This window comes from Muscardinus avellanarius (genome assembly GCF_963383645.1).
Source record: "Muscardinus avellanarius genome assembly, chromosome: 14".
NCBI lineage: Eukaryota > Metazoa > Chordata > Mammalia > Rodentia > Gliridae > Muscardinus > Muscardinus avellanarius.
In genome coordinates, this window is record NC_137800.1 from 35,176,675 (window position 1) to 35,200,751 (window position 24,077).

The 24,077-nt window shown below is 41.7% G+C and overlaps 1 protein-coding gene across 1 annotated transcript in view; it reads right to left on the reverse strand.

Annotated features, from left to right (window-relative positions):
- The window catches only part of ENPP6 (ectonucleotide pyrophosphatase/phosphodiesterase 6), a gene marked incomplete at both ends in the record, with an annotated part of 111,292 nt that extends 90,938 nt beyond the window's left edge, over nt 1–20,354 (reverse strand). Inside the window, one exon of the mRNA XM_080710127.1 lies at nt 20,117–20,354. Within this exon, the coding sequence (XP_080566253.1) occupies nt 20,117–20,354 (238 nt within the window). The remainder of the gene's footprint in view (nt 1–20,116) is intronic.
- Between the last annotated feature and the right edge of the window lie 3,723 nt (nt 20,355–24,077).

The window sequence follows — 24,077 nt, forward strand, 5'->3', positions numbered from 1 at the left end:
CAATGAACTAAGAGAATGTAAAATATGGCTGTGTGAAATATAAGGTGACCTTGTTTTGGCACAAATGTTGCCTTTTTATTTCATGTTATTAAAAAAAAAACTCATATTTTCCTGCTGACCACGAAACCACCTGGAAGTAGGAACTCAGCTAAAATAGGATACCTTCTACCTCACACCAAGTCGCTCCAGGGAACTAGTATTTCTGAGGACTTTTCCAGACTCTCAGTTATAATTAGCTTAAGCTCCCAAACCTAAAATCTCTTGGGCAATACCTAAGGAGTTGTTTTAAGCCACCAGCGTTCTGGACTGCTCACCAATCTGGAATTTCCTGAAAAGATGACTGTAAGAATATGTTTGGTGCCTACTTGCCTTGTTACAATATTTGACAGAGTTTGTAAAATACTTAATTACACCCATCCCTGAATGTAATTACAACCTATCTGGGGTTGGGCGCGGACTGGTGCTGGGGAGAAGGCTAAGAGAAGTCCTGGAGCTATGCCAGAGGTGACCTTTGCTGCTTTCATTTGGATTTTGCATGTGCTATAAGATTAAAATCATCACCCTTGATAAATTAGCTGCAGGAATTTTCTTCCTGTTAGAAGCAAGGATGGAATGGGGAAGGAAACAGCTACCTTTATAATAGTTTGTGTGTGTGTGTGTGTGTGTGTGTGTGTGTGTGTGTGTGTGTTACTGGGAGTTAAACCCAGGACCATTCTACCTCCAAGCTGCACCACTGACCCTGTTTATTTATTTATTTTTGAAACAGGGTCTCATTTAGGTGCCGAGGGCCTAAGTTGCTGAGGCTGGATTCAAACCTGTGATTCTCTGTCTTGGCATCCCAGGTACTATGATTATGGGCATATACCCTCACACCCGGCTTCTAAATAACTTTAAAACAAAAGCAAAAAAAAAATTATTGTGTTCCTAACAAAGTCTCAGGGAGCAAGAAACAAGTTAAATGGGTGTAGGGTGTCAGACCCCACCCTTACTGGGACCATCCTGCGATCCCAGGTCCCCATAACCAAATGTAATTAGAAGCAACTAATCCAGAGATAAAGCTTGATGGTCTGGGGTCTGGGTCAGTAACCCAGATGTGGCTTATCAAAAGAGGCCTGTTTCAACCATTTCTCACAACTGTGCAGTTTGGCAATTTGAGATAAGTAGCTAAGTGTCTGAGGTTGAATCCTCTTTTATACTCAACCCCAGAAGCGTTTATTGTTCACATTGTCCATTGAGACACACAAAGGAGGGATTAAAATACAGTTATCCGTGAGGTTGCTTAGTCTGGAGGAAGCTGGAAAGGCAGTGACTCATGTACTATGGGTATGCTGTGTGCAGGCGTATGTCCTGTGCCTAACACAGCTGCATGATCAGTGTCTGAGGAACAGATGCTTAGATGGTTACAAAGGACAGTGCTCCCTGGGAACCACTTCCTTGGAATTGGGGAGGAAGAGGTAGCAGCATGTCATGGGAGGAGCACAGGATTTTGTACTCACATCTCTTCTATGTATGGGCTCGTGATTCTGCACAAGGAATTTAATATCACATCTTTAAAATGAGAGGCATTGTAACTACATTATAGGGTGTTATGGAGATTACATTTACATGTGTGTATTATTAAGCACAGCACAAAATATAGTAGACATTTGGGAAACATGCATTCTGCTCGCTGCTTGACTGAATCTGACTTCTTGTAAGGAAGGAAGATAATAGGAGTGCAGCAAAAATATAGGCCATCCACTGTCTTCTCAGATTCTAGTCTGCCAAGTGGAGATAGCATGGTAAAAACGGAGAGTGAAAGAGAAGGTGGCAGAGTCTTCTGTTTTGGTCCTGATCTACTCACTTCTGGGCTAAATGATCTCAGAAAAGGTACTTAATTTCTTTAGAGTTAAGTTTTTTCTTCTGTAAAAATGTTCTTACATAACTCTCAAGATGATTAAAAAGACCAATTGAAGACATCAAGATAGAAAGGAAGAAGTAACTGTCTGCAGAAAATTGTATATTCTTGTATGTAAGAATCCTAAGAAACTCATGAAAAACTATTAAAATTAATTTAAAATTCAGCAAGAGATGATAAACACTAAAAGTCATATTTTTATACTATAAAATGAAATTAGGACATTAATTCCATAAATAATATCAAAAATAAGAAAATATTTGAAAGCATCTAACAAAAAAAGCACAAAATTGGTACACCAAAAACTACAAAACATTGTTGATGTAAACTCAAATCACAATGAATGGAAAGACATCCTATGTTCATGGATAAGAAGACTTACTATTATTATGATGATAATACTGCCCCCAATTGATCTACAAATTTAACAAAAGTTCCATCAAAATTCCAGCTGGCTTTTTTTTTCATGTTCTTTTGATTTCATTAAGCACAATACCCTTGAAGTTTATTCATGTTTTAAAAGTATGTCATTCATTTGTCTTGTCAAGAAGTATCCCATTGTGGGAACATGCCATATTTTATTTATCCATACACTAGGTATGAAACATTTGGGTTGCTTCTACTTTTTTGGTTGTTGTAAATAATGCTGCCATGAACATTTATGTGCAAATCTTGTGTGTGTGTGTGTGTGTGTGTGTGTGTGTGTGTGTTACTGGGGCTCCTGGAAACCCTTCTACCTCCGGGCTACATTCCCAGACCTATTTTTTATATATATATTTTTTATTTGGAAACAGGGTCTCTTAAGCCAGCGAGCGAGGCTGGCTTCGAACCTGGCGATCCTCCTGTCTCCGCCTCTCAAGCACGGGGATTACAAACGTATGCCACCACGCCTGGCTGTGTGCAAATCTTTGTGTGGACATATATTGTCATTTCTTTCAGGTCATCTGATAATTCTGTTTAACATTTTGAGAAGTTGTCAAACTTTTTCAATATGGTTGCACCATTTTACACTCTCACCAGTAACATGTGAAGGTTCTGATTTCTCCACATGCCCACCCACCAACACTTTTAGGTTTTTTTTTTATTATAACCATTCCGGTGTGATATGAAGTTGAATTTCACTGTGGTTTTGACTTGAATTTCTGTAATGACTAATAATACTGGGCATCTTTTCATGTGCTTTGGATATTTGATAACTTCTTTGGGGGAATTTCTACTCAAATCCTTTTACCCATTTTTGAAATTGGGTTGTCTTTTTATTTTTAGCTGTAGGAGTTCTTTATACATTCTGGATGTAAATTCTTTATGAGATACATGATTTGCAACCCAGGCTGTGGGATGTCTTTTCACTTTCTTGATGGAGTGTCTTGAAGTACAAAAGCATTTAATGTTAATGAAGTTCTATTTATCAATTTTTCTATTACCACTTGCACTTTTTCTGTCATATCTAAGAAATAATTGCCTAAGCCAACATCATGAAGATTTATTTCTATGTTTTCTTCTAGGAATTTTATACTTTTAGCTATATTTAAGTTTGTGGTTCATTTTGAGTTATTTTTTGAGTATAGTTTGAGGCAGTTGCCCAGTACCATTTGTTGAAAAGACTGCTCTTTTTCCATTGAATTATTTTTAAAACTTTATCAAAAATCAACTGAATATAAAGGTTAGAATTTATTTGGAGTTTTAAATTTTATTCCACTGATTGTCTTTATGCAAGGATCACATTGTCATGAATACTATAGCTCTGTAGTAAGTTTTGAAAATGGGATGCATAAGTCCTTCAACTTTATTCTTTCTGAAGATTACTCTGGCTATTCTAACTCACTGGTCTTTTCATAAGAGTTTTAGGATGAGCTTGCAACAATATGAATTACTGGTGTATATACTCTTGAATATTAAAATATCATCCTTTCTCCCTATATATTTCTTTTTGGTCATGATTCAGGCAGGTATTCTGCCCCTGTGGTTTTTGAAGAAATCATCACTTCTGGAACAACAGTTGTTATCGCTTGTTAGATAGATTTCTTCCAGAGCTCATTTGAGCATATTATGAATAATGGCATCACTGAAGGAAAGGGGAGAAAGGCATATATGCCTGTTTTAGAAGCAAAGAAAGTAGAAAGGCTACAAAAGTATAAAATGAAGGGTGAGATCTCTTGTCCTTAAGAATTTCAAAATGCTATCAGCAGAGCATTAAAGCAAGCACAGCTTCCTCATAAGCACAGGGCCCTCTTCTGGTGGAGAGTTTTCTTCCAGAACAGGAAGATATAAGAAAGAGTTGGCTGAGCCAGTAAGAGTAGGAAATAATTCACTACTCAGTGACTGAACTCCATGGAGGATGGACGGATGTCAAGGAGCTACAGTGGAGGAGGCACAATGTTTTCGAGTCCAAAGCAATACAGAACCTGTTTTGGAGGGGGCCACAGGGTCTTTGGTATGGACCAATGACCAGGGTCATTGCCTCAAGTTTTGGAACAGCATGTGACCTTTGCAAAACCCTAGGGAAGGAAGAGAAGCCCCCCTGCCCCAACCCAATAGAGACTACAATGAATTTCCATTAAGTTCAGTGGGATGGAGTCAGATTCAGATTTAGGGTTTTTTTTTATTGTGTTAAATATACATATTGGCATTTTAAGTGTATACTTCAGCAGCATTACATATTCATCGTTGTGTAACCACTGGGTACCTCCAGAACTTTTTATCCCAAACTGAAAACATGAGAGCCACTAAACACTACCTCTTCAGCTCCCCCTCAACCCTAGTCCCTGTAATAACCATTCTTCTCTTGGTCTCTGTGAATTTAACTGTTACAAGTAATTTCATATAAGTGGAATCATGTGGCATTTTTATGACACTAAGTGTCTGGCTTGTTTTACTTAAAAGAATATTTTTCCAAGATCATCCATAGATTTAGGTTTATTTAAAGAAAATAGAGAAATTCAATATTTCTTATACACCCAAGTTTGTGAATTTGGCTCCCCTTTACAGACAGATTAATAATCTTACTTTAAGACTAGCTTGAATTCTTGTCTTATCCTGTGATTTTTTTTCTCAAATCCTCCCAATCCACTCAGCCCTGCCAGTTCCCTCTCCTTAAGGCCCATCAAATTCTTGACCCTTTGGTTTATTCTAGCACTAGAGACCTGACTCGCAAACTGTCATTCTCATCCAGACTGGTGTGGCCTTCCTTTATTTTCAAAACCACCCTGCTCAGAAGTACCAGAGTAATCATCCCAAAGCCCATCCGTGGTCCCCAATCACTCCTCGCATTTCAATCTTGCCCTTTGGCTTGTATTTTGTCAATCTGTCCAAATCCTTCAGTCCTTACTCAAATAACTATTTGAGTAAACCTTCTTTCTTCACCACACACTCTCAGAGATGATCTCTGCTTCCTCTATATCTATTCTGGTCTGTCCTGTGATATTTATGTTAACACATATTTAATTGCTCCAACCAAGCTTGTCCAAGAATGGAGGCCATTTTCAGAATGGCACCTCTCACGCAATAGATGGTCAATACATTCTTGAATGGGTGATATTAACATATGAATACTGTATGAATATATGTCAACACTCTATAGCAATATAATTACCAAAATCTGTGTTCAACCAGAAACTGGAAAAGGAGCAAACAAATGGACTTAATTAAGATCTCAAGGCACCGTCCAACTCTGCATATACATGTTTTGGTGGAAGGATATTGGCCTGAAAGATCAAGATAGTGGAGGAAAGCTGGGGCTAGGGTTGTGGGGAGGATGGAGGAGATCCTTACAGAGTTGGTGGGTAGTGTTAGCAAAAAGGACTGAGAGTCCAGGGAGACCTCCAATAGAAACAGGGAAGTGAAAAGGGAGAGGGGAGGGGTTATGCTTTAAAGTCCCAGGCACAAGAGGAGTTTTAAAACAGGCTATCCCGACCCTGGTGATACCCTTGTTTGAGGGTTAGAATGCAGTCTGATGTCCATGGAGGAAATTCCCAGGGTCAGCTTTCAAGATCTCCACACAGCTGCTTACTCAGTTCAAAAGAACAAACAGGCAGTTGGGAATTGGGTAAATAAGTCACCTTTGTTTTCATTTGATTCTTTTTACATTTTGCTAGAGATTATAACACCTCTTGACATAGGCTGAGAATGAATTCTTTGGAAAGTGATTTTCTTATCTGTTCCATCAGAACCTGTGAGATTGTGTAAGGAGCTTAAAGAATCACAGCCATCCTTCAATTGCTATCTGTGAAATGAGGAAGCCCAGAGGATGGTGGAGTCCAAATGACATACACAGCCTTCTAGATGGCGCTGCCTCCTCCTTGAATGAACTTTTGATGCAATCTATACTTAGACACACACACACACACACACACACACACACACACACACACACACACTGCTTTGAACTTCATCTCCATAATCTCCATGTTCACTTGTACAGTACATTCTGGGAGATGTTAATAGGGATGATAAAAGAAGCAAGAGCAACCGAGGGAAGCCTACCCAGGAAAGAGCAGAGTGTTCACAACAAAGCTGAGAGCTTAGGCAAAGAGGTCAACCTGGGAGAGCAGGCTGGAGGCACTGAGAAGGACTGCCTGGGACTCTAGCCCTGATCATAGATGAGGGCCAGATGCTGGCTCCAACTCAGAGACCTGCACTTGGTGTGGCCCTACGTCCTGTTCTGCCCAATGAAACAAATACACTAGTATTTCTAAGGCATCTTCTGCTTTTGACATTTTGTAATTCTGAATGTCTTTGGGGAAATTTGGACTGGGATAGAGTGGATTTTGTTACATATTTCCTAGCTCATTCACAGAGTTTAAGTATTATATTTTACATAACAAATGCATGCTAGAATGGTCTTTGGAGAAGTGTATCATGGTTTGTAAAACAGCCAGCTGGCTAAAATACAGGGTAATGGGCCAGTCTGAGAGTAACTGGAACCTCAAACTAGATCCACCCACAGAGCCCAGTAAAAGCCTGGGATAGTCCAAAGTGCTGAGAAATCCATGATGACAGGCTGAACATGGCAATGGTGTTGCTTTTGGCCGTGGAGATGAGAAGAACATTTAGTGGGAGGCTGAAGGGAGGGAACCCAAAGACCTACAAAATATGGCAAGAGGAATTTTTAAAGTCAGTCAGGCCAAGTTAGGTATATGAATACACTAGGTAGTTTGTTGAAAAGTATTAGAACTTCAGCCCACAGATGGGATCAGTATAAACTCTAAAATCCTGCCTAGCCCTCAGTCATGGGGTCACTTACTGGCTCAGCGCCAGCAAAGCCCAACAGACATGACTCAAGTGTCTCTTCTGAGCAAACATTGGGTCCAGATGTGGAGACTGCCTGCCCTCTACTGATGTCCCCGAGGGAGTGTAGACCAACAGCAATGCTATGCTGTGTGGACCAGCCTGGCATGTGAGGTAGCTCAAGGGACCCATCAAGGGGTTGGAGGTGGGGCCACATGGATTGTCTTTAGTCCTGCTCTTCAGAGGGGCGGTGCCAGTCCACACAGGGATGGTGTTCAAAAAAGGATGGTAATGACAAGCTTAACCAACGGTCTCCTAGACTCCAAACCACACCAGAAAACTGCCTTTGCCTTCTAGTCTAGGAAACATCCTTAAAAAAAAAATTAATGTGCCAGATGTAGTGGTCCATGCCTTTAATCTCAGCTACTTAGGAGGCTAAGACAGTAGCATTCCAAGTTAAAGACAGCCTGTGAAACTTTCTAAGAACCTATCTTAAAAAAAAGGCTTGGGGTTTAGATCAGTGGTAGACTGCCCTTGGTTCAATCCCCTGTACTGAAAGAAAAAGTCTTTTAATGTAACTGTATTTCCATAAATTACAAGTTATGGGCTTTATCAATACTGAATAAAAATATCTGCTTAGTCAAGTAAAAATGAACACATCTCATTGGAGATGTATTTTATTTTATTTTATTTTTTTTGTGGGACTGGGGATGGAACCCAGGGGCATTCTACCTCTGAGAGACACTCCAAGCCCTATTTTTCATTATTATTTCATTCCTTATTTTGAAATAGGGTCTCACAAAGTCGCAAAGGGCCTCCCTAAGTAAATGAGGCTGTCCGCAAACCACGATCCTCCTGTCTCAGCATCCCAAACGCTGGGATTATAAGTGTGTGCCACTATGCCCAGCTTGGAGATGCATTTTAATTTAATATTTTAAATATATCAGTAATTCCTATAGTTAAAAAAGATAGGCAACAAGACATCTCTGCCCCATTGTTGACTCTCCTCTATGCAGTTTCCACCCAAATTGGTAACCACAACTGCTGGTTTCTTATGTATCTTTAAAGGTAGGGTATTTTCCCCAGTTGCTGGGCACTGATGGCCCTGAGTGGTGGTGTCAGGGTCGGCTCATGCCTCCTGCATCCTGATGGAGACTGTCTGGACGGAGGGAGGGAGAGAGGCTGCCTCCACACCATGGAGCATTTGTGACCAGAAGACTGAAGAACATGAGCGATTTCTTTTAAACAACTGGTCATTACACACAGCACACACTGTTTGGAATACCTCAGGTTAAGTGATTTGGCTGCATTTTCTGGGGATTTCTTGGGCCAGGAAACCCCCACAGATACCAGCTTATTCTCTGAGATCCTCGTGCCTTCAGAAGCTTCTCACTCCCCTCTCTGGCAGGCTCAGTGACGGGTGTCCTGTAGGCAATCTACTTTACAACAGAGAAAACTGATTCCCAGATAGGGGAGTGGGGTGCCCAAGTTCACATCAGGAGGGGTGAGCCTGATGTTTCATTAGTCTGGGCTACAGGGACAGAGGTTGGAGGAGACCGTGGAACATATTCCAGGCTAGGTCTGTGGTCTGCTAGTGAGGGTCTGAAGAATACAGTATTTGAGGTTTTCTCCCAAACACCTATGTTTGTTTAAGTTTTTTTTTTGCCTTCAGCCATTAAAGTGGAATGTTGTCTCAAGCCCACCTGTGAAAGCCAAATTTTACATACACAGATAATTTTTCAGGGAAAGCCAGACATACTACAGAACCAGTGGACTCATTTGTTTGATTTATGTGCTGAATCTGCACACAAGGCACAAGGTCCCCTTGGGGAAACTCTGTGGGTGTCTCAGCCACTATATCCACAGACATGAGGACCCCTGAGTCCTTGTCAGAGACCATCAGCATCCAGTGGGGTTAAATGCTGACGACTTTATTCAAATGCATAAAATAGGTCAAAGTGGAATTGCTGTGACCATAGGAGGGGCAGGGGGTCGAGAGTCTCAGAATGCTCTGCTCCCACCGTGGCCACTAAGGCTCTCCTTGGGACCTTGTTACTGTATTCTCATGTTCCCGGCACACATCTGACACTCACTAATGCACAATTAACCCCAGGACACCATTTGCCCAGTTGTCTTCTTTTAAAGCAACAGGAACTCGGGACTAGGAAGATGGTGTGATTTATCCACAGTCCCAGCTGACTGTGGCAGAGTTAGGAGAAGAAACCTAGTCCCCCGACTCCCACTCCCAGACCTCTCTGGTCTACCAGGACTTCCCAACCTGCTTTGCTCTGGGCACTTTGGTTGAGCACCCCGGGATGAATGGATCAGGCTGCTCACATCCAGAGGCAATTGGCCCAACCATGGTGAGCACAGAGGTTGGAGTGCTCTGCTGTAGCCATTTATATACAGTTTCACAAATGACTCTCAGCTTGGGTCCTGCTTCCACTGAACAGTCACACAATCGTTTACCCTTGCAGACCCCCGGGTGAAGTGAATTACTTCCTCCAGAAGTAAAGTATCACAGAATTCTAGACAAAAAGTCCACTTCTGCCTGGATAGCTCTTTGTCTCACTAGGTCAGCCCATGCATCACTCCCAGACCTGTCTGTTAGGTCTTTTCTACTTGGTACCAAGAGGGCCAAGATAGGAGTTACCTAAGATCAAGCAAAGTTTCCACCAAGAATCAAATGCTATCTATACATAGGACCTGCCTGAGCCCCAGACCTGCCCTGGTGGTGCTTGCTTGGTTAGGCCGTAGACACAATGGCCCTCTTCACAGAAGGGGACTCTGAAACAGGAGTAGGTGTTTTAAAAATCTCTGAAAGAAATGTTAACATGCTGAGTCAGGCTCCCTCCAAATTAATTTTAAATGGCTTTAGCCCATTTTTGGCACAGCGTTCATGATGAAGCAGTCAGCAGAATGGTTCAACCAAGCTCCCCAACGCGTTAGCAGGAGCCATGTGGTCCTATCAATCAACAGCAGGGCTGGAGGTTGCAGGAGCAGGGAGAAATTGGCCAAGGTCTGCAGACCACAAAGTCTCTGTGTGGCTAGACCTCCTGAAAAAGGGTTTGCTGTTATAACAATCAAAAACTGTCACCACATTTTAAAGCTTTATCCACCACTGAACTTCACCTCTCCCACCGTCGGGGAGTGAGCATCTAGGAGTAGAATGTCATATAATGAAAACTCCCTCTCATCACCATGGAAGCCAAAAGAAACATACTTTTGGAAAAGTGGCACTTTGGCGTAGAGAAGTCTGTTGATGGGGGCTTAAATAATGATGTGCCAGGAGACATTATTTTTGTAAACACCTACAACACATCTTGAGGACAAGGAGCTGGTTGGAGCTCTTTATGGCTTCTGTAGCCTAACACCTCACTTACCCAACCTACTTCTTTAAGGCAGCTTTTACAGGGCTTATTACAAAGACTGTGGTTTTAAGTGAGAAATTGGAGAGGTGTTAGATGTCCCTGAGAAGTGAAAAAGTTTAGATAAAAGTTCATGCAGATGAGAAGACACCTTTGTCTTGTGCGTCTGTGAGAAATATTCTCTACCGTGGCATGACAGAGGGCTGAGAAGGACATCTCCTAGGGTCCATGGAGACCCGAGGATCAATTTTGTTCATGTTCCTCATGGTTCTTCTACATGGTTCTGGAACTGTCCTTCAAGATTTTGTCTCTGATCTCTTAAAGGACTAATTCTCTGTGAATATCTCCCTCAACTCAAAATATAATGATGAAAATTTACTTTCCCACATAAACTCCCTGATATAAAAAGCCCTTCAAACTTCCCCATCTCTGCTAACAGGAGCCCCTTTATTCAGGCTTCTGAATACCTTGCAGCTTTGGGATCATTTCAAGTTCCTTTCCTTTTAATTCTTTCATGTTTCTCACTCCTCAGCCAATCAGCGAGCCCTACCTCAAGAGCGCCTTTCAAATTCAGCTCTTCCTCTTCACAAAGAATAGATGCTCAAGTGCTGGAAATGGAAAAAGAAGAAGGAGGAGCCCGCTGGACTATCCTTGGTTTAGCTTTCAAAGGCTTCCTTCTGTCAAACCTTTCCCTCTCCTCCCACAGTGGCCCCCATGAATCTCCTTGAAACCTCACTACAGTCTTCTCAGCACCTAGAATATTCCCAGCACACACCTGGCACTCACTAACACACAATTAACTCCAATTCCATTTGTTCAATCTCCTCATTTTATTTTATTTTATTTTTTGTGGTAGTGGGGATGGAACTCAGGGGCATTCTACCTCCAAGCTACAACACCCTCCCCCGCCGCCCTCTTTTTTTTCTTTATTTTGAAACAGGGTCTCACTGAGTTGCAAAGGGCCTCACTAAGTAGCTGAGGCTGTCTGCGAACCGTGATCCTCCGATCTCAGCTTCCAAATGCTGGGATTAAAAGCATTAGCCTCAGCACCTCATTTTAAAGCAACAAAAACGATGACATGATTTACCCAAAGTCCCATATGACCATGGCTGGGCCTATGATTCCATTGTGTTCATGTTACTTTTTTGGTGTTTTCTTTTTCATTCTTTTTAATAGTAGTTGCCCCTCCAACCTACATCCAAACGGTGAAGGGCGTAACACCCCTCCTGTGGTCTCTTTAATGAGCTCTTCTCTTATAATGCCTGTTGCTATGTCTCTCATGTCATCTCAGTCTTCACTGATTTCTTTTACTCTCTGGCTCAAAATTTATTTCCCACTAAAAATAATTCCACTTTCTTTCAATATTTAATTCTAGAACCACTTTCCCCACTGAATGGTTATGACCTTTGGGTCTCCCAGTAACAACTCCTTTCTCTAGGTTGCAGGTGCGCCTCTCTATTCTGTTCATTTACATTACTGTTATTTGGTATTTCAAGTATTTTGAAAATCATTTCTCCTCATTTAAGTTTTCTGAAACAATAAGGCCTATACATTTCTTATAAAATGTAACTAACATCTGTTTTGTATTTGTGACATATTGCATTAAAGTTAGAGATAATTCCTGCTGAGCCAGGCGTGGTGGCACACACTTGTAATCCCAGCACTGGGGAGGCTGCAGCCTCAGCTACTTAGTGAGGCCCTCCAAAACTCAGTGAGACTTTGTTCAAAATAAGAATAAAAAATTGGGCTGGGGGTGTAGCTCAGAGGTAGAATGCCCTGGGTTCCATCCCCAGGACCACCAAAAGAGAAAAAGAAAAAGAGATAATTCCTGTACCTCCCTATGGAAAGATTATACATCCCTAAACTATTGGCATCAAGTTTGGCAATATGATTTGCTTTGGCCAATGAAATATGAATAGGTATGACTTGACACACTTCTAAGCAGAAGTTTTTAAGCACTATTAGATTCTGCAGTTTTTCCTTTTACCTCCTCCCTGTAACATGTCTCATGTAGGAGTTGCTCTTTTTCTTTTTCTTTTTTTTAATTGGAGTTGCTCTTTTTCAACCCAAGTCCCAGAATAAAGAGAAATGATGTAGAACTGATGACTAAAGAAAAAATACATGTGGGAGAAGTCAATCATTGTAAATCTCAGATAAAGTTTGGAGTTGCTTGTTAATGCAACTTAACTTTGTCTAACCTTACTGATAGACAATATGTGTAATATGTATAGTTTCAATAATGGTAATTTTATGCAACAAGTCTATTGGTTAATTTTACTTTCTCTATTCTACTAGTAAAAAAATAACAATGCCTAAAAAAAAGCTGTTCAGGTTTCAAACATTAAAACATATTAAAATAGACTAAATTAGATCTATAGCAAACCCATTACTCTCCTCACTATCCCATGTGTTTGGGATGTTTAGGTTCTAGTCCTAAGTACCTAAAACAAATGCAACCTCATCTGGAAATAAGGTCTTTGCAGATGTAATCAAGTTAGGCTGAGTCAGTAGGGTGGACCTATTTCAGTACAGTTGTAAGAGGAGGAGAAGCAAGGCATAGTGGCACATGCCTGTAATCCTAGTACTTGGGAGGATGAGACAGGAGGATCACAGGTTCAAGGCCAGCACATGGTAACTTAGTGAGACCCTGCTTCAGATTTTTTAAAAATGAAAGGTCTGGTACCATAGCTCAGAGGTAGAGCGCCTGGCTGGCTTCAGCAGTCTTAACTATAGTTAGGCTCCCCTTGGGCTCTGCTGACTAGTGTTCTGGTTGCATTTTCTCCCCCACCCCATCCTGTTTGCTCCCCTACTTTGGCACTGCCTCCCTCATGGGCCACTCTCCCTCCAACTCTCTTGCTGCCTCAAGCCTTGTACAAAACTTAAAATCAAAAGACATATTTTGAGATATATAAGACTATTAAACATAAGTCATAGTTCAACCTCAACAGCTCTTCATTTCTTTCATATGAGCAAAGCATAATTTTAGAATTTTTTTCCTCCTTTTTAGTTTAGGACTAAATAAAGTCAAATTGAGGAGGCCAAGCCAGGCGTGGTGGTGTCCGCTTGTAATCCCAGTACTTGTGAGGCTGAGACAGAAGGATTGCAGGTTCGCAGACAGTCTCAGCTACTTAGTGAGGCTCTCTGCAACTTAGTGAGACCTTGTTTCAAAATAAATAATAATAATAAATATGGGGCTGGGGGTGTAGCTTGGAGGTAGAATGTCCCTGGGATTCACCTCCAGTATCACAAAAAAAAAAGAAAGAAAAGAAAAGAAAAGAAAAGAAAAGAAAAAAGAAAAGAAAAGAAAAAGTGAGGAGACCAGGAGGGAGAAAGAAAAGGAAAAGGGTTGTATTGGAAAATAAAAAAGTAATAACAATAGTAATAACAATAACAATAATAATAATTCAAATACTCCCCCATTCCCCTGAAATTCTGAGTATTTGAATTATTATAATCCTTCACTACAATAATTTTTTTTTGGTGGTACTGGGGTTCCTGGAAACCCTTGTATCTCTGGGCTACACTCCCAGACCTATTTTTATATTTTTCTTAATTTGGAAACAGGGTCTCTTAAACCAGCACGGCTGGCTTCGAACCTGTGCGATCCTCCTGTCTCTGCCTCCCAAGCGTGGGGATTACAAGCGTGTGCCACCACGCCCGGCCACTACAATAAATTTTATTTGAAGGAGATAGAAGTCCATAAACAAGTTGGTACTATGGTGAAAACGAAGTGAGGAGGAGGCAGGGATGCTGGAGTGGGAAGCTATTTTCCTTGGTATGGCCAAGAAAGATGAATCTACTACAGGCACTTTGCAGGAAGAGATCTGAACAATGCAGGGAAGCAAATCTTGGGTCTTTCTGGGGAAAACATTTTTCAGCCAGAAGAAGAAAGGCATCCAAGTGTCCTGAAGAGGAGACATGTCCTGGCCCAGTGGGACACCAAAATGATTGATGAGAGGAAGCCAGGGAAGAGTGGCGGGGAGTGGGACAGAAGGAGCGGTGAGCTCAGGGACCAGTTCTGTACAGACTTTTCATTCTACTTGGGATGAAAACAGAATCTCCCAGGGCGAGGGTCTAAACAGAGGCGCAAACTGAGCAGACATGTTTTATAAGGACTGCGTGGCACCTCCACAGGAAGAGAATGCAGGGCCAGGGCAGTGGGGGAGCTCCAGGCGTCCACAGGGATGGGGACGGGGAGCTCTCAGGCAGCAGAGGTGGGAGAAGTGCGGGCTTCGGGACTGGCCTGCAAAGTGCAGCTCACTTGGGCTATGAGTCAAAGAGAGGTCAGGAAGATGTGGAAGAACCCACAGAAGTCAAAGAGGAGTCGATGAACTAAGAGGAAAGGAGGAGAGAAGAGGGGCCTTGGAACCCAGGTGGACTGTCAGGAAGGGGGCCTTGCAAGGAAAGCCGAGCAGAGGCTGGACTTGGCCCACTAGGAGATCGGCAGTGAGAATGCCTGGGTTTGGTATATGAGAGAAGGGGAAGTGAGTGAAAGGGTGCACTAAACCTAGGGCGTTTGTTTGAGGAGGTACCTCTGTCTAAGGAAGCTGACCCGCAATGGGAATGAACCAAGACGATGCTGATCCTGGGGGATGGAGGAGAGGAAGCCAAGGGGGACCATTTCCACCCTCCCCAGTGCTGTGGGTGGATGCATACAACCCCTCCCCACAACAGCCTGAATCGTGCAGAAGGCTGAGGATATGGGGCATGTGTGTGTGTGTGTGTGTGTGTGTGTGTGTGTGTGTGTGTGTTTTACTGAGGCATGGAACCCAGGGGCATTGCACCTCCAAGCTATACCCCTAGCCCTATTTTTTAGTCTTTTATTTTTGAAACAGGGTTTCACTGAGTTGCGAAGGGACTCGCTAAGTAGCTGAGGCTGTCGGAGAACCACGGTCACCCAGTTTCTGCCTTCCAAATGCTAGCATTACAAGTGTGTGCCACCACGCCCGGCTGATATAGGGCTTTTTACAAAGCATGATTGTTCAAGCACTTTCTTTTTTTTTTTTTTTTTTTTTTTTTTTTTGGTGGTACTGGGGTTCCTGGAAGCCCTTCTAACTCCGGGCTACACTCCCAGACCTATTTTTACATTTTATATTTGGAAACAGGGTCTCCTAAGCCAGCGCGCGCGGCTTCGAACCTGCGTGATCTTCCTGTCTCTGCCTCCCAAGCGCGGGGATTACAAGCGTGCGCCACCATGGCCAGCTTGTTCAAGCACTTTCTGTGCTGATTTCCTTTGGTCCAAGTGATGGCTGGCTTTCATTTAAATCAGATATGACCTTAAAAGTAGGGGATGCCTACCTTACTCTGTAGTCCGTTACTCCACACTGTTGAATCTTTGGTAGCTGGTAAGATTTTGCATCACACATTATTTCTAGGAGTACATAGGAAATGCACTGGCACAATTAATTCTGAAGGGTCAACATCTTGGTGTTTTTGCTTTATTTCTGAGGGAGGGTTTGCTAAAGCACCACTATTAGGCCTGGGGTTGTAGCTTAGTGGTAGAATACTTGCCTAGCATGTACCAGGGTCTGGGTTCTATACTAAGAAAGAAAGAAAGAAAGAAAGAAAGAAAGAAAGAAAGAAAGAAAGAAAGAAAGAAAGAAAGAGAGAAAGATGGTTATTTTGATTCTAATCAGGTCTCAGGTCACATGCACCACCTTCTGGCTACTCCAGGAGTCAGGCACAGGTCCCTGAACAAGGGCTGCTGGAGATCAGGGTCTCACGCCTACCTTCCCGTCTCGTCTCTTGCTTTTGAGAAGACATGCAACCTCCTTCGTTTACTAGTTTTTAAATGTTGAAATGATACTATACTATATTCCAAATTTATTTCTGCATATGCTCATGTCTTGTTAACAGTTCTAGACTGTCTTTCCTACTACTCAGTTCATTTCTGGGCGGCTTCCTCCAACTTCTTAACCAGAATTACAGACAAATGTTGCCCCAGCCTTAGCAAAACAATACTAAGCTATGCTGCCCCCAAACATATACAGCGTTTTCTCTTAGCCATGATCTAAATTGAACAAATCATGGCTTTCTTCCACTGATTTTATATTTAACTTCACTAAATCAAGTGTAAGTTAACTCTCAAAGAGACAATCATTTAACCAAAAGTTCCACGGTAAGATAAAACCGAAAGCATTCCAATGACATTTAACCTGTGGCTGTATTTTAACTAAAATTAGGTTGATCCACACACAGTTCTTATGCATAAAGTAAAACCTAATTACTTATGCCACGCTGTGGCTGTTTATCCCAGCTCAGATCCCACCTTCAGAACGTTTCCTCATGCTATTCCAACTGAAAAGAAATTCTCTTTTTCTCTGACCTCTATAACACATTGGGAATTTCCTCTTCTTCTCTGTCCCCTACAGCATATTGGAGAAATACCAGAAGCATCTGAAATTCTGGCCTGATTAGGACCCAGCAGTTTATCTCATGAGGAAACAAAAGCCCAGGCAGTGCTGCGTCTCGCCAGAGTCTTCCCTGCAAGGACTCCAGGCAAGTTCTCCTGACTCTGAGACCATCAGTGTTTCCCCAGTAACCCATCATTCTTCTTTGTGCAAAGAGAAGAACACCAAGGGTTTCTGCCTTATACGCAGCAATTCGTGTAATAACATGAGATCCCAGCATCTCTTGTGAATTCTGAAGAACCATAAAACAGTATATCTTTTGGTATCAAAAAGATCTAGTGTAACAATTTTATTGGTTCATAAAATGTTCAAATGCTCAAACCATATGTTTAAGTGTAATTCCCAATGGATATATTTTTCCTTATATGAAAAAAAGACCTTTTCCATATCAGGTGAAAAAATAAATATGGTTATTGAGGATCTAAATTCATCCCTGAGTAAGTTCTAAGACAGTGGAGATAATATCAGTTTCCAAGTTGGCCATCTCCTCGCCTGCAAATTCTGCCCCCAAACTCTGATCTCACTCAGCAGGTATGAGAAAAATCATACTCAGAGACATGTGTACATAAACATTAGCCTGTAGACACATCTGTGTGTAGTGATGCTGCTATAAAAAGTGGAAAGGTCAATTTGTATACCAAGCTGACTTTCAAATCAGATGATACACTTTTCTATCTGAAAATATGTATGCATAACATGTATAGAGATTTGTGGCTCCCTCAGACCGGCTGCAGTTTGAAAGGAAGGGTGAGATCTTTGTCAGACACTCATGGGAACGCTCCCGCCATGGAAGACTCTTCTCTGCTGAAGAGACATTCCAAACCTCCCTGAAAAGAAGGTGTGTCTCAGTGTGACAGAGGCTTTGTGCAAATCATCCCCACACCAACATCAGGACCACATATCTGACAAACAAGAGGCCGTGTCACTGGCTCCATTTCTCTGGGGAGCTTGTAATGGTCCTTTCTTACACACTGGAGTCCAACTTTCTAAAATGGATTTTGTTCATTTTCCACTGCAGTTGCAAAAGCCGCACGTGGCCGTTTATGAATCGTGCCTCCTGGTGAGGCTCTGAAAGACAACTGGAGGGGGTTGGTCTGGGTGTGTGGAGCTCCCTTGCAGAACTGAAATCGGGCTGGGACACACAATGCCATCTATGTGTGACCCAGCAGCCTGCAAACTGCTTCCTTGCAAGGGGACAGGCATGCCAAGCGAGGACCAGAGAGTCTTTGTTAATTCTGTTTATCCGAGAGACTGGTTGCTTTTCTATTGGGGGAAATAAAAAACAAACAAATAAATTCCTTGTTTATGTATAGTCTGATTGTTATTTTTTTTCTTTTTCTTTGTGCCTTCATTTTCAATTCTCCAAAGTATCTCTCTTCCTTTTAATTTTGGGTGTCAGTTTATAGCATTTTTACATATACATGTCTAAAGATAGTACCCATACCCAAAGTTCAGAGATTCCAGAGTTTTCATCCCTTTCTTTCTTTCTTTCTTTCTTTCTTTCTTTCTTTCTTTCTTTCTTTCTTTCTTTTTTTCTCTCTTTTTTCTTTTTTTTATGTTTTCAGTACTGGAGATGGAACTCAGGGGCATTCTACTTCCGAGCTACACCCCCAGCCCTATTTTTTCTTCTTTATTTTGAAACAGGATCTCACTGAGTTGCAAAGGGCCTCACTAAGTAGCTGAGGCTGGTTGAGAATCCAGATCCCCCTGTCTCAGCCTCCCAAAAGCTGGGATTACAAGTGTGTGTCACCATGCCCGGCATCCCCTTTCTAACATAATTTATTAGTTTCTCCTTGTGCTCAGAGCACCTAGCTAAGTATATAAATCCCTATTGGCTTTGGTATTCTATAAAGATCTGTCAAGACACTAGAGTTCTCATCCCTTTTCTGTTAACATAGTTTATAAAGTTCTCCCTTGGCTCAAAGCACACACAGTTAAGTCTCACATAACCAGCAGTAACAGTGCATTCTTAACAGCCTCCCTGGACAGTTTGCTAAATTCTTTCTGAGAATGTCTTGATAGCCCTTACAAAAGTTAGCTGAAAAATGAACTGGAAGCCGGGCGTCCAACTTCAGGAGCAGGAGGGTGCATGACCTGCCGAGCAGATAGAGCACCAGGCTTGGGGGGGGGGGGGTCACATTTGGAGTTCTGGCAATCCTGGTGGGAGGTCATATACAGATGACCTAAGGCAACTCCACTTCCCCCAATGCCGGCTATCTGGTTGAGCTGGAATTTTGTTTGTTTTCTTAGGGGCTTTTTGGGTTTGCTTGCTTGCTTTTTATAGGTGCTAGAAGTTAAAAGTGGGGAATCTAAACAATACAGCAATGCTTTTCATTTCCATGTTCGTATCATTTTATCTGCCCTAGAAAGGCAAGAAGGAAAAGTGGCATTACTAAGCAGAGCTGAAGGGTATGGCTTACAACCTGCGCCAAGTAGTCTAGGAACAAGACTCCCCCTGAGGAATCTCATGGGTACCTTTTATGGTCTAGCATGCTGATAAACCAGCCAACGCGACACTAGGATAACAGACGACCACAGAGCAAAGGGACAGAAGGAATCTGGCAAGGACGCACTGGAGACCTGTCCACTTTACACACACACACACACACACACACACACGCACACACACACACACAACTTCGAAATATATGTGAGTATAAATATATGTTTAACTTAAAAGCATGAGATTAGCTAAAATGTTTGTTTGTTTATTAGCTAAAATGTTTATTTATTTATTTATTTATTTATTTATTTATTTATTTATTTTGTGGTACTGGGGGATTGAAGCCAGAGGCATTCTATCTCTGAGCTACACCCTCAGCCTATTTTTTATTTTTCTTTTGAAACAGAGTCTCACTAGGTGGATTAGAGTCTCACTACTTGCTGAGACTGTCCCCAAATCTGCATTCTTCCTGTCTCAGCCTCCCAAGTACTAGGATTACAAGCATGTGCCACCACACTGGGCTTTGAATTTTTATCTGTAAAGCAAATAACCACCGTTTGACCTCACCAAATATCTTACTGCTATAGTCGTCTCTTCTCCACACTGAAAATCCAAAACAGGTCCTTGAGAGAATTGCTGGGGAATAACATACCCGAAAAAATATGCAGCCAAGAACACAAACCATTATCTTTGGTGTCCATGAACTAAAGACACCTGAACTTTTAAATAAGATGCCAGGCGCTCCCCTGGCAGAAGAGGGCATAGTACTCACCAGTCATCAGGGTGTAGTAATTGGGATACGAGAGACTAGGGAAGTCTGGAGTCAAGTAATCCACTTTGACTCCCCTGCTCACAATGTCTTTGAAACCAGGCAAGGACTGCAGAGCCTCCTCACTGATGTAGTCCCAGCGAAAACCATCCAAGAGAAACACCAGGAGCTTTCGGGCGGAGGCTGGTGGAGCCTTGCTGAGCACAAGGACCAGCAGGAGGGCCCCGAGCTTCGCTGCCATGCTGCCAAGAGCCTGCCAGAGCCCGGCACTGCCGTCCCCTAGCAAAGACTGAGGATGGAGAATCTGGAGCTATTCTCTCTTCTAGGGGCTGGACCAAGCTTGACTGCTGGCCTTCCTCAGCCAAGTTCACTTTCAGAATTTAAAGAGACAGCAACCCCTTTTAAGGACCTCTCTCCTTCAACCCACGAAGTCTGGATATGGATGGCCTTTATATAAACTGGGTTGCCCTCCAACCTACAATTAACACCAGGGAAGAGAATACCTTATTGTTTTGGGTGAATGTTCCAGAAATACAAACAGCCACAAAGAGGTGGAGTTTTAGAAGATGACAAAGTCAATTCTATCTTTTCAGTTGTGCTAACTGAAGGGAGGTGCCGGGAAAGGGCCATCTTTTACTTCACTCTCCGCCCACCTCCACCAGATTTAAACTTTCTGACTTCATCACTTACAATTTAGTAACCCAAACCTCTTAGTCTGTAAACAAGAGAAAACAAATTTAGGTGGGCCTATTTGTGGACTTTCCAACCCAGTCACCTAGCCATGACATTTATAACAGATGATTTGTCTAGGTCTCACCCACTTTTTTTTTTCATATGTATCCATATGCAATATTGATTTGGGTTGTTTTTTTTTTTAAACACAAATAAATTGCTGGTACCCAAACCCATCCATAGGAGGAGATGTTTAACACAGAAGACATAGTCCAGAGAGAAGCTTTCAGAGTCAGACAACAGTTTTTTCTTGGCAGGTTGATCTAGGTAGCATTCCTGACCACTGAACAAGAAGGTAAAAATGAGATTTGTGGAGGACGGGAGTTGGGAATGAAAATGCAGAGCTAGAAATAACCCAGCAGGCTTCAGAATGGGAAGACTGGTCAGAGGAGGAAATGTGTCACGGTGAGTGAAGAGGAGCCAGGCACAATAGAATAGGGAATAGTTAGTGCTAAGTCCCTAGGCCTGGGGAGGTCCTTAGAATGACTCTTTCATTAGAGGTAAAATTAAATGAGGGAATTTATGTAAAAGCTACTAACAAATGCAAGGTCATAGCAAGTACTTAATATATGTGAGATATTATTAGTGTTGTAATGCTACTTGGAGGCTGATAAAATGTGCAAAGGTCCAGGCAATGCTTTACAAGGACTCAGACAGACACCAACCACTCTCATTTTGATCAATTCTGAAGTGCCTCTCCCACCTCTGCTCTTGGCCTGTGCCTTTCTTTCTTTTGTTCTAAAGTGTTTAAAGTGGTTTTAAAGTCAAGCCCTTACATGGCACCATGTCACTCTCTGAATCATGTTGCAAAAAGCAAATACATCAGTTAAATTACCACTTCCATCTCAGCTGACTTGGACAAGGGTCAGATGTCATTTGTTTCCAATAAAAAGTAAGGCTTATTTAGAAAATAAGAAAAAGTAGGGGAGTTTATTTTTGATGTTTGTTAGTTTGAAAACACAGTATTATTATTTATGTACACTGTAGGGTATTGCAGTTGTTCTAGACAGAAAAGAAATGAAAGGGATATTTCAAAAGGAAGGGAAAATGTCCTTGGTGCTCAGACAAAGAGCTTCACCAGTCTACTCCCTAATTTTTTTTTTTTTTCTGTACAGGGATTAAACCCACAGGCATTCTACCTCTGAACTACACCCCTAGCCTTATTTTTTATTCTTTATTTTGAAACAGGGTCTTACTGAGTTGCAAAGGGCCTCACTAAGTAGCTGAGGCTGTCCGTGAACCGCAATTCTCCTGTCTCATCCTCCTAATGCTGGGATTACAAGCGTGTGCCACAAATCCTTGACTGCTCCCTAGTCTTTAATCCAGTCCAGCTGACACCCAAAATTAACCAGCACAATAGACCAGCTTTCCCAGATCTCACTTTCATGCTGAAGCAAGTGGGATGGAAGAAGCAAGCCCTAGGCTTAGAGAAAGACAACCTAATTCCATAGCAAGACTCTGGTCTTATGCAATTGTGTGAGCCATATTTCAGTTCTCTCCTTAGAAAGAAACCAAGACTTTAAGGTTCTTTCCAGCTACAGAATCGATTACATATGAAAGTGGTGATTAACCAAGCCAGTCCATGTGTGCCCATATCCATCCTTGTTGGTCCTAACTACCCACCCCAGGTTGTCAGTCCCTGTTGGTCCTTTTTGGCCCATGCCAACACTCATATTTCTTAAAAATCAACAATCTTAGCTCCTTAAAGTTCTTGTCTCGATCCTTGACCATGTAAAGTGTCCATCTGCCTTCTTGGTGGTCAGTCTCTGAAATTAGTACCTTAATAAATGTATGTGCATGAATGCACACACACTTTGACTGGTCTTGAACCTGCAATTGTCCTATCTCAACTTCCCAAGTATTAGTGTTACAGGCACGTACCACATGCCTGGCTAGACCTTAATAAATTTAAAAGTATTTAAACAATGCAGAATATGGTTTATAATAACCAAAATATTCTTTTAAAATTAAGATAAAATAAAGACATTGTCAGATAAACAAAATCTGAGAAAATTAGCTTCCAATAAACCTGTACTATAAGAATCCTAAGGGATGTCTTTCAAGTTTAAGGCAAATAACCTAAGATGAAAATTAAGATCCATAGAAATATATGGATAAATATATGGTAAATATATAGATAAATATAAAATACTCTATATCTTTTTTCTTAATGCCAGCTAAAAAACAATTGCTTAAGAATAGTAATACTGCTGAGTGCAATAGCACACACAGCTAATCAGGATGCTGAAGCAGGATGATTGCAAGTTCAAGTTTGAGGGCAGCCTAGATAATTTAGTGAGACCCTATCTAGAAAAGAAAATTTTTTTTTTGGATGGTACTGGGGTTCCTGGAAACTCTTCTACCTCCAGGCTATACTCGCAGACCTAGTTTACATTTTTATTTGGAAACAGGGTCTCTTAAGCCAGTGAGGCTGGCTTTGAACCTGCACAATCCTCCTGTCTCCGCCTCCCAAGCAGGAGATTACAAGCGTGTGCTACCACGCCTGGCTGGAAAAGAAAATTTAAAATAAAAAAAATTGCTGGGGATATAATGCAGTGCTCGAAAACCCCTGATTTTGATTCCCAGAACTGCAGGGGGAAAAAAGAAAGGAAAAAAACCCCACTATTTCTGGACTTAACACTTAAGAAGAATTAAGAGATATAAAAAACATAGTTTAATATATGACAGTAAAAGGTTTAAATGAAATTAAACTGTTGTGACATTTTCTTTATTTATGAAGTGGAAAGAGTCAAGTTTAAAGCCATCATATGTTAATGGCAAGTAGGCTGCAATAGGTACCATAATCTCCAGAGGAAACGTACGCATATATGTACATAGATATGGGGGGTTGCAAGTTTGAAAGTAGCCTGGGCAACATAGCAAATATTCATTAGCAAGAACATTTTTACAAATAAAACCCAGGCCCAGGTAGTTTCACTGAAGAATTACATTCAAGAAGGAATTACATTGAGGGAACTCCTGTATCAGCTCCTTTAGAAAATAAAGGGCGGAAAAACTATCCTCATATACTTATATGTAAAAACTTTACAGAATATTTTCAAGTTAAATGCAAAATCAAGAAAAACAATAATATATGTTCAGAAAAGGGGATTTGTGATGGTCCTGGTGCCCGAGTTGCTGCTTGCTGAAGTCCCTTGCATGAAAAACTCTGAGTCCAAAATTATTTTTTAATATCAGGGTCAGCCAAGGAGGAGCCAGGCAATTTCTCTGG